The sequence below is a fragment of the Odocoileus virginianus genome, chromosome 30, assembly GCF_023699985.2.
Source record: "Odocoileus virginianus isolate 20LAN1187 ecotype Illinois chromosome 30, Ovbor_1.2, whole genome shotgun sequence".
Taxonomy (NCBI): Eukaryota; Metazoa; Chordata; class Mammalia; order Artiodactyla; family Cervidae; genus Odocoileus; species Odocoileus virginianus.
The window spans coordinates 4,814,146-4,828,936 of NC_069703.1; the positions used below are offsets into that span (position 1 = coordinate 4,814,146).

Sequence of the window (14,791 nt, forward strand, 5' to 3'; positions counted from 1 at the left end):
CAGGTGGATTCTTTACCATCTAAGCCACCAGGGAAGGTATGTATAATTATACACATTCATATACATACATATACACTCACATATACATACAGTGAGGTGGGGCAATTGGTCACTGATGATTTCTCAATATGGGTCACATTGCACAACCTGACTTTATCTTGCCGTCTTCTTACTTTCCAACTCATCCCTGGAGATGCTGTTGCCATGACTCCCCGTGTTGACGTCCCCGCCCCATCGGTGACCCGACTCTGGAGCTGGTGTTTCTCTTCCTCTCTCTGCGTCTGCCTGCGGCCAGAGCTCATCCAAGTGGATGTGGCGTCAAGGCATGTGCCTCTGTCGCCTGTGGCTGTGTGTTTAACTTTCAATATGTGCCCTTTTGACTTCTGGGAATAAACCGAGAACCAATTTAATCGTACCAGCAGTCCCTAGAAGTCTACTGTGTGATAATCTGAAGGCAAATACATCTGTTAGACAGGACTGGAAAAAACAGGAGCCGACAGCCTTGGTCTTATGAAGCAGGTATGAAGGTCTTATGAAGCCCTTTCTACCTTTGGGATCTTGGGCAAGTTATTTAAGTTTAGTTAACTTACTTTCTTACTTGTAAAACAGGAGGAATAACAGCATCAATGTTAATTCGATGCTCTAATGAGAATGTGATTCCTTTGTAAATAATTAAGAATGATCTGCATATTAACTATTACTGTTAATACTATTTTGTAACCCCCTTCTCCGCTCAGACGGTAAAGCGCCTGCCTACAATGCGGGAGACCCGGGTTCAATCCCTGGGTTGGGAAGATCTCCTAGAGAAGAAATGGCAACCCACTCCAGTATTCTTGCCTGGAAAATTCCATGCACAGAGGAACCTGGTAGGCTACAGTCCATGGGGTCGCAAAGAGTCGGACACGACTGAGCGACTTCATTTCTCCCATTTTAATTGGGGACAATGTCTTTTGACCCAAAGGTCTGAATTCACAGTAAGAGAATTTTAGGTCACTGAGGAAGACATTCTTGGGTGAGGAGCGTTTCTGAGAGTCCTCACATTACAGGACACAGGAAACCACTAACTCCATCTTTGCATAGCGTTTGCTCTGTCCCTGTAAGACTGAAGGACACACAATGTCCTCTTTTTTTTTAACCAAAAAAAAAAAAAAAAAGCCTCTGGGGGAAAAAAGTCACCATTTTCGGTATCAGGGGAAGTTCATGCTTTACTGCTTTCAGTTTTCCTGAAGAGCACGTGTACTTACATCGCCAGCAGGAGGCGCGAAGTAGATGCCACTGGAGTCGAACTTGTAGTGCGGGTTCTGAACTAGCTCCGGGTTGTAGAATTTGTCGAGGATGCTGCGCAGCGCGCGCCGGTCCCAGTCGTCGGTCACGCGGCCGCCGTAGTTGCACTCGCCGGTCATGTAGCGCAGTGCGTCGTAGGGCAGTTCCTGCGGGAGAGCGCCCGTCGCTCAGCCAGGCGGGACTCAGCCGCCCCGGGTCACACAGACCTGTGTCTCGGGTTTGCTCCTGCTGTTTACAAAACATTCGCATATCCACAATTTCCCTTTATATGTTCACTTCCCAGCTAATTTACTGCAATTTCCCCCAGGGTCTCTCTCTTTTCGTGGTCATTCTCAATCCGTCAGTGCAAAGAAAAGAAATCCTCTGTAACTTGTGAACTTACCTACTATTCGACCAGCATTAGTGGACCACTTACTATGTGCCTGATGCAAAATAAATTAGAACATAATCCCATCCTTGAAAATCCATCACTGCTAAGTGACGTTCAAAACCAATCAAATCAGAGATAATCAGTTTTAATTTCCTTCACCACGTTTTTATGCCTGTATATATTGATATTTTGTCAATTGGACAATTTTGCATATAATTTTTCACCAAATCTCATATGTTTTACTGTTTCTTAAAATAGTATATATGAAAATACTATTTTAATAATCATATTCTAATACTGAAGACTTTAGTGACTCCTAATTTTCTACTTTGTTAACTTATGTTTCACTAAATATATGCTTATTAAATTTTCTAATGATTCTTTAGTCTAGATTACTAAAAAGGAAATTACAACATCAATGGAAAGGAATTTATAAAAAGCAATTGATTAATGTTATCAAACTATTTTCCTGAAAGACTGTAGCAACCGTAGTTGCTAAATCAGTTTTAAAATCTTTGCTAATTTGATTTCCAAAAGATAATTAATATTATGTTCATTTGCATTTTCTAGAATACCAAAAAAATTTACGATCTTTTAATTTTTTAAATTTATTTAATTGGAGGCTAATTACTTTACAATATTGTAGTGGTTTTGCCATACATTGATGTGAATCAGCCATGGGTGTACATGTGTTCCCATCCTGATCTCCCCTCCCACCTCCCTCCTCATCCCATCCCTCTGGGTCTTCCCAGTACACCAGGCCTGAGTGTCCTGTCTCATGCATCGAACCTGAACTGGTGATCTATTTCACATATAATAATATACATGTTTCAATGCTATTCTCTCAAATCATCCCACCCTCGCCTTCTCTCACAGAGTCCAAAAGACTGTTCTTTACATCTGTGTCTTTCTGATGTCTCACAGATAGGGTTATCGTTATGGTCTTTCTAAATTCCATATATATGCGTTAGTATACTATATTGGTGTTTTTCTTTCTGGCTTACTTCACTCCGTATAATAGGCTCCAGTTTCATCCACCTCATTAGTACTGATTCAAATGAATTCTTTTTAATGGCTGAGTAATATTCCATGGTGTATATGTACCACAGCTTCCTTATCCATTCGTCTGCTGATGGGCATCTAGGTTGCTTCCATGTCCTGGCTATTATAAACAGTGCTGCGATGAACACTGGGGTGCACGGGTCTCTTTCAGATCTGGTTTCCTCAGTGTGTATGCCCAGGAGTGGGATTGCTGGGTCATATGGCAGTTCTATTTCCAGTTTTTTAAGGAATCTCCACACTGTTCTCCATAGTGGCTATACTAGTTTGCATTCCCACCAACAGTGTAAGAGGGTTCCCTTTTCTCCACACCCTCTCCAGCATTTATTGCTTGTAGACTTTTGGATAGCAGCCATTCTGACTGGTGTGAAATGGTACCTCATTGTACTTTTGATTTGCATTTCTCTGATAATGAGTGATGCTGAGCATCTTTTCATGTGTTTGTTAGCCATCTGTAGGTCTTCTTTGGAGAAATGTCTGTTTAGTTCTTTGGCCCATTTTTTATTGGGTCATTTATTTTTCTGGAACTGTAGTTGCTAAAACAGTTTTAAAATCTTTGCTAATTTGATTGCCCAAAGATAATTAATATTATGTTCATTTGCATTTTCTAGAATACTAATAAAATTTATGATCATTTTTAATAACATTTGTTCTTCCACGAAGTAGCCTCCTACCCATTTTTTCAATTAAAGTTTTAATAGTTTTGTTTGTATTAACTTTTATAAATTGACCTCTATCAAATTTGTAGAGATATTTTTCCCTGTTACATTGCTTTCTTATTGCATTCACTAGTATACATAATTTCTAAATGTTTATGAATGCAAATGAATTAATTTTTCATATTGCAATTCTATTTAGCATAACCACAAATACTTACATGTGTTGTGCTGAGTTGCTCAGTCATGTCCAACTCTTTGTGACCCCAGGCTTCTCTGTCCACGGGGATTTCCAGGCAAGAATACTGGAGTGGGTTGCCATGCCCTCCTCCAGGGGATCATCCTGACTGAGGTCTCCTGCATTGCAGGCAGATTCTTTACCTGATGAGCTAACAGGGAAGCCTAAATACTTACATACCCACCAGCAATATAAAGAATTCTGTCTCACTGGCCACAACAAAACTGAGTGTTATCATTTAGATAAAATGATAATTAAGCAATAAAATTGTTTTTAATTTTTAAATTGATTTATGAGATATAATTGACATATATTTGTTTTAGGTATACCACATAATGATTTGGTGTTTGTATGGAATGTGAAATGATAACAACAAGCTCATTTAATATTCATCATCACAGTTACAAAGATTTTTTTGTCTTGAGAACTTTTAAGATCTGTTTTCTTTAGCCACTTTCAAATATGCAGTACAGTATTAACAATAGTCACCATACAGTACATGACATATCTTAATTTTATTTTTGATACTGACATTTGAAAAATATTTATTCACCACTTCTATTTCTTATTGTTAAATAATCCACTTTTTTCTTTTAAGTGTTTTCCTTACATAAATGAGTATCTTTTTTCTTATTATTAAAATCTCTATAAAGATACAGAATCACTTTGTCATACAAATTTTAGATATTTTCTCCAAATCATCTTGTCTTTTATTTTTTATGATGTTTAATTGTTTATGGCTTTTTATTATAGCAATGTTTTAAAATGTTTGCTACTAAAATACAGAAATTTTTTACTTTAGGATATTTTCCTATCATTTTTTTGTTGTAGTTCTACATATCTTCCTGCAGTTATCTGCTAAAGTGATCTGACTTTGAGGAATCCCTTCAACAGAAAAAAAAATAGCTCTTGGGAAGAATAGGTGGTACTAATTACAAAGGAAGAATTCACTGAATTCAGGGTTGGGAATTTTGAGACTGGCAGTTCTGGCAGAACTGGAAGGGAAGGCAGTGAATTTAGGAGAACGCCTCAGGACCAAGACCTGGTCGAGAAACAAGCAGAACCAGGAGGGAGAAGCCGGCATGAGTGATGAGGGAGTTTGCAGATGCAGCACTGCTAGGGTTTTGCCTTGCTGATAGGTCATAAAACTGTGGTTAAAAAAAAAAAAAAAAACTCCTGCACAAATTAAATAGTTAGTATATGAGGATGACTTGGCCCCTGGGAGTGCTGTGAGGCAGACATGAAATGACATCTGGAGGGGGAAGAATTTGACTTACGTATAAAGGGTTAAACCTGCCAACACTCCCCTGAGAACTGATGGGTAAACTGGTGTTTATCTCAGTTGCTTCATCACAGCAGGGCCGGTCAAACCCAGGAGTGTGTTCTCCTGGAGGCCTGGGTCCATCGCCTGGGGCTGCAGAAATAGCAGCTGTATGCCGGGACTGCTTCCCTGCTCCATTGTAACAAGAGGGTTGAGACCGTGGACTGGGAGAGAGTGTAGAACCAGGCAACGAGTATGCAAGGTTATGTTAACATATGAAGTTATTCATTTTAACACTGCTTGCTATTGAATAGTGGAGGGCTTCCGTCATAGCTCAGTTGGTAAAGAATCTTTCTGCAATACAGGAGACCCAGGTTCAATTCCTGGGTTGGGAAGATCCCCTGGAGAAGGAAATGGCAACCCACTCCAATATTCTTGCCTGGAGAATCCCAGGAGCCTGGTGTGCTACAGGCCATGGGGTCACAAGAGTCAGACACAACTTAGCGACTAAACCACCACCACCATTATTGAATAGTAAGAAATAAAAAGGAAATAAAATCCTGATAGTCAAAAAGGAGAAGCTGTGTATGCAGCCACAGAGACAAAGATCTATACTATGATTGTCCACAACATATGTGAGTAAGAACAGCAAGCTGAAAATGATATGCAAATACAATTATGTTTTTGAGGAAAATTTGTGCATATACATACGTATATATGTTAACTATTTGTGCACAAGAAGTCTGGACAGGTCCTACTGTGAAACTGGTTGCTTTGAGGTGAAGTTAGGGTGACAGTGAGGGGTGGGACTTTTATTCACACACAGTCACACACAATGACACACACACCTCTGGGAATTACCCACCAGCCAAGTACATTATACCTATATACCTATATACCTTATACCTACCTGCATTTTCTTCTTTTATAATTTAATTTTCCTGTTCACTTTTTTAAAATTTATATATATATATAAAGAATTCATATAGCTCAATAACAAAACCCAAATGATCTGATTAAAAGATGGGCAGAGGATCTGAATAGATGTTTTTCCAAAGAAGACATACAGGTGGCCAACAGGCACATGGAGAGATACTCAGCATCACTAATCACCAGGAAAATGCAAATCGAAACCACAATGAGACATTCTTTCACATCTGTCAGAATGGCTATTATCAAAAGACAAGAAATAATACATATGTTGGTGTGAATGTAAATTGGTGCAGCCATTATGGAAAACAGTATGGAGGTTCCTCAAAAAATGTTTTGAAATAGAACTACCATACGACTCAGCAATTCCACTTCTGGGCATTTATTCAAAGAAAATGAAAGCACTAATTTGGAAGGCTATATACACCCCTATGTCTATTGCAGCATTATTTAAATAGCTAAGACATGGAAGCAATGTAAGTGTTCATTGATGGATGAATGGATAAAGGAGATGTGGACTAGATGTGGAATACACAATGGAATACTACTCAGCCATAAAAAGAATGCAGTCTTGCCATTTGTGACAACATGAATGAGGATATTAAGTGAAATAAGTGAGATAAGACAAATACTGTATGATTTAATTTAAATGTAGAATCTTAAAAAAATGAACAAAACAAAACTTATAGATACAGAGAATAGATGGATGCCTACCATGGGGCAAGGGGTTTCGGGGAAGGCAAAATGGGTGAAAGAGACTAAGACACACATTACAGTTATAATTCATGGGGATCTAAGTACAGCATCGTGATGTTAGTAATATCGTATTGCAAATTTGATAGTTGCTAAGAGAGCAAATCTTAAAAGTTTTCATCACAAGAAAAAATTTTTTTTAGTTCTATGGTGACAGATAACTAGAAGGATTGTGGTAATCATTTTGCAATATATACAAATGTTGAATCATGTTGTATACCTGAAACTAATAGAATGTTGCAGGTAAATTGCACTTCAATACAAAGAACAAAATTTTGATTGATGAAGAAGAATTACATTAGATTCAATATCAAAGGGAACTGTGAATCACATTCCTCAAAAAAACTCTCTGTATCTCTTGATGGGTTACTGAGACGAGTGCGTAGCAGTTTTGTCCGGTTTGTTGCGTGATCGCTTTGCTGGAGGAATGGGAAGTGCTGCTCAGCTGTCACTTAACAGTGGGAATCCGGCCAGTCGGTCCTACATGTCAGTGAGAGAGGCTGCAGCGTGTGCTAGGACAGACCATTCCTGACGCTCCTTATTTACTCAGGGTGCTCGCTCCCCTTGTCTCCGGCCGCTCCGGCTGCACTTCTTTCTCCCGTCCTCTCGCCTACTACTGATACTGGACGCTCATCAGCACTCAGGCTTTAGTTCATTTTCACTCTGCAAGGCCTTTCTTTCAAATCTCAGGTGTTCTCAGGCTTCTCCTTACACATTAACGACGTACAGCTTTCTATTTGTGCTTCCTTTTCCTGGGCTTTATACCTATAGCCAAAAGCCTATCAAATACCATGGTTATCAACCTAGACATCTCAGATGTATAAAATGTACAAGACTAAATTATTTATCCATTCAACCATCCCCATTTCACTAACCCATCTACTACACACCTACTAATTCCTGGTACTATTTCCTGTCTGGATTAATAAGTGGATGGACCACCAGTTGAGACCTAAAATCTAACATGAAGAGACTTCTTCCTATCGCTTTACCATTTAATATCTAGGTCATTTCAATCCTTGTCCCTACATATCTATTATATCTCTTCCCCATTTCCCATCCTAGTCCAAATGATTTGATTTAAGCTCTCAGCATCTCTTGCATGGGTTACTGTGATGGTCTTCTGTATTAGTTCCCTAGGCCTGCCAATAGAAGGCTTAAAACAAGAGAAATTCATTGTCTGATAATGCTGGTGGCTAAAAGTTTGAAATCAAGGGGTGGGCAGGGCCACACTCCCTCCAAAACGTCTAAGAGGACCCTTTCTTGCCTCTTCCAGCTTCTGTAGCCTCAGGTGTTCCTTAGTTTCTCACTGCATAACTCTAATGTCTGCCTCTGGCTATCTGTTCTGTGCACCCAATGTCCCCCTATGCATGATACACGCACGCTACATAATACACACACACAGTATTTTAAAATTCCAGACTACTAATCATCTTTCATGCCCACGTTCACTCTCAAAGTGTTAACAGTTTTTTGACAATAGTTTATTTGGTCACCCTAGCTTTTTAAACTTCGGAACACAAACAAGGAGGTAAGAACTCACTGGATGGGATCAGGGAAGGTTTATTTACGACATCAGTCATATTCTGTTAAGGATCCACCCTACTCCAGTATGACCTCATCTTAGCTTAATTGATAATATCTGCAACAACTCCATTCCCAAATAAGTTCACATTCTGAGGTACCATGGATTACAACTTCAACATACCTTTTGGCATGGGGGACACAATTCAACTCCCATCACCTAAAACTAGCCTGTCATCTAAGTTCATTCTGTTGGTACAGTGGTTCTTCTAAAGTGGAAACGCTCTCCTAAAAGGAGACCAATAACAATATAATAATTCTCAGTGAGTTAGCATGGCATACAAGGATGCTCCAAATCACTTATCCTTCACCAAACCTTTTCACCTATTTCTATTTTTTCAAATCTTTTTATTGCTGCTTCTTTATATCATCTACCTGAAAACCTCCTATTCATTGAGTCCCAAGCAACTCCTCCTCTCTGGAACCTTCCCTGATCACATTCATTAGTTGTTTACCTCCTTGTTTGTGTTCAGATGCTTAAAAAGCTAGAGTGACCAAATAAACTATTGTCAAAAAACTTTAACACCTTGAGAATGAACGTGGGCACTAAAGATGATTAGTAATATGGAATTTAAAAGTAATGTGTGAGAGGGTTCCCTTTTCTCCACACCCTCTCCAGCATTTATTGCTTGTAGACTTTTGGATAGCAGCCATCCTGACTGGCGTATAATGGTACCTCACTGTGGTTTTGATTTGCATTTCTCTGATAATGAGTGATGTTGAGCATCTTTTCATGTGTTTGTTAGCCATCTGTATGTCTTCCTTGGAGAAATGTCTGTTTAGTTCTTTGGACCATTTTTTGATTGGGTCATTTATTTTTCTGGTGTTGAGCTGCAGGAGTTGCTTGTATATTTTTGAGATTAATCCTTTGTCTGTTGCTTCGTTTGCTATTATTTTCTCCCAATCTGAGGGCTGTCTTTTCACCTTGCTTATAGTTTCCTTTGTTGTGCAAAAGCCTTTAAGTTTCATTAGGTCCCATTTGTTTATTTTTGCTTTTATTTCTAAAATTCTGGGATGTGGGTCATAGAGGATCCTGCTGTGATTTATGTCGGAGAGTGTTTTGCCTATGTTCTCCTCTAGGAGTTTGATAGTTTCTGGTCTTACATTTAGATCTTTAATCCATTTTGAGTTTATTTTTGTGTATGGTGTTAGAAAGTGTTCTAGTTTCATTCTTTTACAGGTGGTTGACCAGTTTTCCCAGCACCACTTGTTAAAGAGGTTGTCTTTTTTCCATTGTATATCCTTGCCTCCTTTGTCGAAGATAAGGTGACCATAGGTTCATGGATTTATCTCTGGGCTTTCTATTCTGTTCCATTGATCTATATTTCTGTCTTTGTGCCAGTACCATACTGTCTTGATGACTGTGGCTTTGTAGTAGAGTCTGAAGTCAGGCAGATTGATTCCTCCAGTTCCATTCTTCTTTCTCAGGATTACTTTGGCTATTCGAGGTTTCTTGTATTTCCATACAAATTATGAAATTATTTGTTCTAGTTCTGTGAAAAATACCGTTGGTAGCTTGATAGGGATTGCATTGAATCTATAGATTGCTCTGGGTAGTATAGCCATTTTGACAATATTGATTCTTCCAATCCATGAACACGGTATATTTCTCCATCTGTTTGTGTCCTCTTTGATTTCTTTCATCAGTGTTTTATAGTTTTCTATGTATAAGTCTTTTGTTTCTTTAGGTAGATATACTCCTAAGTATTTTATTCTTTTTGTTGCAATGGTGAATGGTATTGTTTCCTTAATTTCTCTTTCTGTTTTCTCATTGTTAGTGTATAGGAATGCAAGAGATTTCTGTGTGTTAATTTTATATCCTGCAACTTTACTGTATTCATTGATTAGCTCTAGTAATTTTCTGATAGAGTCTTTAGGGTTTTCTATGTAGAGGATCATGTCATCTGCAAACAGAGAGAGTTTCACTTCTTCTTTTCCTATCTGGATTCCTTTTACTTCTTTTTCTGCCCTGATTGCTGTGGCCAAAACTTCCAAAACTATGTTGAATAGTAGTGGTGAGAACTGTTGGTGGGAATGAAAATTAGTACAGCCACTATGGAAAACAGTGTGGAGATTTCTTAAAAAGCTGGAAATAGAACTGCCATATGATCCAGCAATCCCACTTCTGGGCATACACACCAAGGAAACCAGATCTGAAAGAGACACGTGCACCCCAATGTTCATCGCAGCACTGTTTATAATAGCCAGGACATGGAAGCAACCCAGATGCCCATCAGCAGACAAATGGATGAGGAAGCTATGGTACATATACACCATGGAATATTACTCAGCCATTAAAAAGAATTCATTTGAATCAGTTCTAATGAGATGGATGAAACTGGAGCCCATTATACAGAGCGAAGTAAGCCAGAAAGATAAAGACCATTACAGTATACTAACACATATATATGGACTTTAGAAAGATGGTAACGATAAACCTATATGCAAAACAGAAAAAGAGACTCAGATGTATAGAACAGACTTGTGGACTCTGGGAGAAGGCGAGGGTGGGATGTTTCAAGAGAACAGCATTGAAACATGTATATTATCTAGGGTGAAACAGATCACCAGCCCAGGTTGGGTGCATGAGACAAGTGCTCGGGACCTGGTGCACTGGGAAGACCCAGAGGGATCGGGTGGAGAGGGAGGTGGGAGGGGGGACTGGGATGGGGAATACATCTAAATCCATGGCTAATTCATTTCAATGTATGACAAAAACTACTGTAATGATGTAAAGTAATTAGCCTCCAACTAATAAAAATAAATGGAAAAAAAAATAAAATAAAAAAAAAATTAGAAAAAAAAAACAAAAAAACAACAAAAAATAAATAAATAAATAAAAGTAATGTGTGTGTGTGTGTGTGTGTGTGTGTGTGTGTGTGTGTGTGAGAGTAAATCTATTTTCATACTGGCAGACCTGTAAGTGGTTCTATTCAAACATTGCTTTTAAAATAATAAAGAAACTGAAGACAACCATTATAAAATTTCTGTTTCATATGGTCTCGTAGATTTTTAATTTTTAAAGTAAAACTGTCTATAATGTTTTTCAAAGTTTCATTTTATGGTTACTTATTTTTAAATTGTTGACACTTTTAATTGACTCCACTAGAGGTTTATAATATTTTAAATTAGAATATAGTCTAAACAGATTTTTTAACAGATTGCTAATTAAAGGAGCTCCTCCTCATTCTTTTTGTTTGTATTGAAAACTGTATTTTACCTCAGATACTTCCACATATACTGTATGTATCATTATACTTTTTACCTCCCTTCTTAGTAACTTTAAAATATAAGGAAGAAGTTCATCAAACCTATGCTTCTTTTGAATGCTTCACCAAATTTTAATGCCGCAAAATCAAAGGCCTTCTCAACTTATTTCATATTAGTACAAAATACAAATTTGTCCAAAGAAACACAGAAGACCAGATAAAATGTTCATTTTAGTTTAGATATGTTAGTTGAACTCTTGTTATTTATCTTGCTCAGTTTTTCCTTTACTTTATAGAGACAGAGTTCAGTGACTTCCTGTTCATAAACCTTTTTTTAAAAAATAATCACAATTCACTAAAAGTTTCAAAAACTAAACTATTTTTTTGATACGCCTTTGATTGATTTAGGTAAAGATTTCCAACTAATTCTGAACAAAATTCGTGTAGGGCACTTTGACTTACCCAGTTTTTTTTTTTTTAAGTTCAAACATTAAAATCCAACTGATAAGTGGCAAAGAGAGAAACAGCGTGTGTGCACACGGCTGTGACAGAGAGAGAACGAGAGAGACAGACAGAGAGAGGAGAGCCAGAGACACAGCGGGAAGAGGAGGGGCAGAACGCGGCTGATACGACGGCGTGGCCCGCGGGCTTCTTCCCGGGACCCACACCTCACGGCAACGCCACTGCCGGAAGCAGTCTGTCTGACCTGGACAAATGGCCCACATTCTAGAAAAAAAAGTATTATGACATTTCCCTCAAAATAAAGCCATGAACAGAGGGAAATCAGTTTGGGTTTTGTTGTGTTTTTTTTCCATTTTGGAGACTGGCTGATGTATGGTCTTCCCAAACCCTTCACAAAATAAGTATAGTATGGTCACTTTTCAAATTGCATAGGTGTTTATGTATCAAAGTAAATGATAAAATACCGATTGTTAATAGATAAACTGACATCCTAACTACCTACTAGGGCATTTATAATATCATATTACAACAAAATCCTATTTAAAAAACTTTGGGAAACTATCCTGCTATTCATTATTTTCCCCTCATGGAAAAATCCTCTTGTTTATTTGTTTAAACAAAAATAAACAGAAACAATTTTGAAGTCCAAAGAGACAACTTTGTTTTAAAGCTGCAGTAGCTGACACAGCTTCTCATTGCTACCTAGGTCCACGTCCTCTGTGGACCACTGCGATACATTCAGAAGCCTGTTAGCTAAAGCATATCCTGCTATTTATTCTACAAAAGGAGAAATTAATGAGACTCCCTTGCTCACTGTACAAACACTCTGTGATATAGTGCACAACAGGTAAGTCCTTGCTGAAACTGTTATAGTACCTCATACTGATTCAGGAACATGTGCAGCTGCTGTACGCTGATCCTGAGATCAGTCTCGTTGAACTCATAAGGAATATTCCACCCCAGGGGGCCAAACTTGCGTCTCTCTTGTACCAAAGCATGAAAGAAACAGAGGCCATATAGTAGTTTCTTGAATTCCTCCTGTAATGAGAAGAAATGCTATAGCGTCATTGTTTCATCCCCAACATTGCATTATGCTTATCATACTTTAAAATCAAAGTAATTCCTTTTGCTTATAAATATATCCATGTCAAAGTAAAACTAAAACAGAGTTAACTTTTTCACTGGCTATTTAGGCAAAAATATGCTCATTTGCATACATGTTCAGTTGACACACACAGCCTCTATGCACACCAGGTTTTCAGAAAGTATGGTGAGCTTGTCTAATTCAATGTTACCTTATATATATATATACATATATATATATATATATATATATATATATAGGATTTTGGAGGATATCAACTTAAGCACTGCGAGGCAAAAACTATGAATTCCAATGTTTGTTCCCAGATCACCACGGAGAAATTTCAATGGAGACAGTTCAAATCAATTAAGAAACTCTACAAGCACTTTTGGATTGAAGTCTGGGGCAGCCTCACGGTGTTTGTGCCACCACAGAAGTCGTACGTGCATGCGTGTGTGCATGCTCAGTCGCTTCGGCCATGTCCAACCCCATGGACTACAGCCCTCCAGGCTCCTCTGTCCATGGGATTCTCCAGGCAAGAATACTAGAGTGGGTTGCCATGCCCTCCTCCAGGGGATCTTCCCAACCCAGGGACTGAACCCACATCTCCTGTGTCTTCTGCATTGGCAGGTGGATTCTTTACCCCCTGGGTCACTGGAGAAGCCCATAAAAGTCCTAGAGTCACTGTCAAACACAAATCCAGTGTTGATTCAGAAATCAGAACGTACAATGCAATATGTTAATTATTTGTACCCTCCACAAGGATATAAAAATGGTCAAACTAGAGCCTGAGGAAGGATTTGTGAAGAGATTTCCTTGGAAAGTGCAGCTGCCATACTGGGAGTCCACTTTTCCTTATATCCAGGAAGAGGAGAGGGGTATGTTGGGTCCAAGCTACCAGGAAGAAATTCATGGGGCCACTCAGAGAGTTGATACATGTGCCCTGCATCTGGGATAGAGTGGAAAAATGCAAAATTCATGCCTAGGAGTATAGAGCAGCCTCTGGCCTGGGCTGTGGACTTCGGTGCAGAAATCAGTAGCTCTCCTTCACACGGTGGGCCTATCTGGAGTGGATCCCAAGGGGTGGACAGGGGGCTGGACTAGGAGTGTCCGCCAGTGGCCATTTCAGTGATTTTCTTCTCAAGGGGACTTGCGTCACGGGGCAAGGAAACCCCAACAGTAAGAGCCGGTATGAAGCGAAGGCTGGAGAACCAGAGGCTGAGAGGAAGGGGAGGCGCTGCCGAGGGTGACGGAGTCGCAGAGCAGCCACGCAGCAAGGGGGCCAGAGAAGAACCCCGAGAGAACTCCCAAGGCAAAAGCAGTCAGCTTCAATCCCAGCCCCAGCACGTGAAAAGACGTTCAACACTGCTAACGGTTAGAGAAATGTAAATCAAAACCACGATGCAGTATCACCGCCTCACGCCAGCCAGGATGGCTAGCATCAAGAGACATTAAGTAACAAATGCTGGAGCAGGTGTGGAGAAAAGGGAGCCCCGTACACTGTTGGTAGGAAGGTCAGTTTGTAGAGCCACTATGGAAAACAGTACAGAGGCTCCTTCAAAAACTAAAACTAAAACTACCGAATGATCCAGCAATTGCATTTATGGGTATATATCTGAAAAAAAGAAACTTCTAATTCAGAACAATATAATACACGCACTCTATTTACAACAGGGTTCATAGCAGCCCTATATACAATAGCCAAGACATGGAAACAACCCAGGCTTCCATCAACATATAATTGGCTTAAGAAGATATGATATATACATATACACAATGGAGTATCACTCAAGCCATGAAAAGAATGAACTATTGCCATCTGCAGCAACATGGATGAAATTAGAAAATATTTTACTTAGTGAAATAAGTCAGAGAAGAACAAATACAGTATGATATCACTT

At 39.0% G+C, this 14,791-nt stretch overlaps 1 protein-coding gene across 3 annotated transcripts in view; it reads right to left on the reverse strand.

The window, feature by feature from the left end:
- The window catches only part of DNAH7 (dynein axonemal heavy chain 7), a 258,907-nt gene that overhangs the window by 17,435 nt on the left and 226,681 nt on the right, over positions 1 to 14,791 (reverse strand). For all 3 annotated transcript variants that reach the window (XM_070458472.1, XM_070458471.1, XM_070458473.1), the window contains 2 exons: positions 12,683 to 12,844; positions 1,245 to 1,430 (listed from right to left, as the gene is read on the reverse strand). In XM_070458472.1, coding sequence (XP_070314573.1) covers positions 1,245 to 1,430; positions 12,683 to 12,844 — 348 coding nt within the window. The remainder of the gene's footprint in view (positions 1 to 1,244; positions 1,431 to 12,682; positions 12,845 to 14,791) is intronic.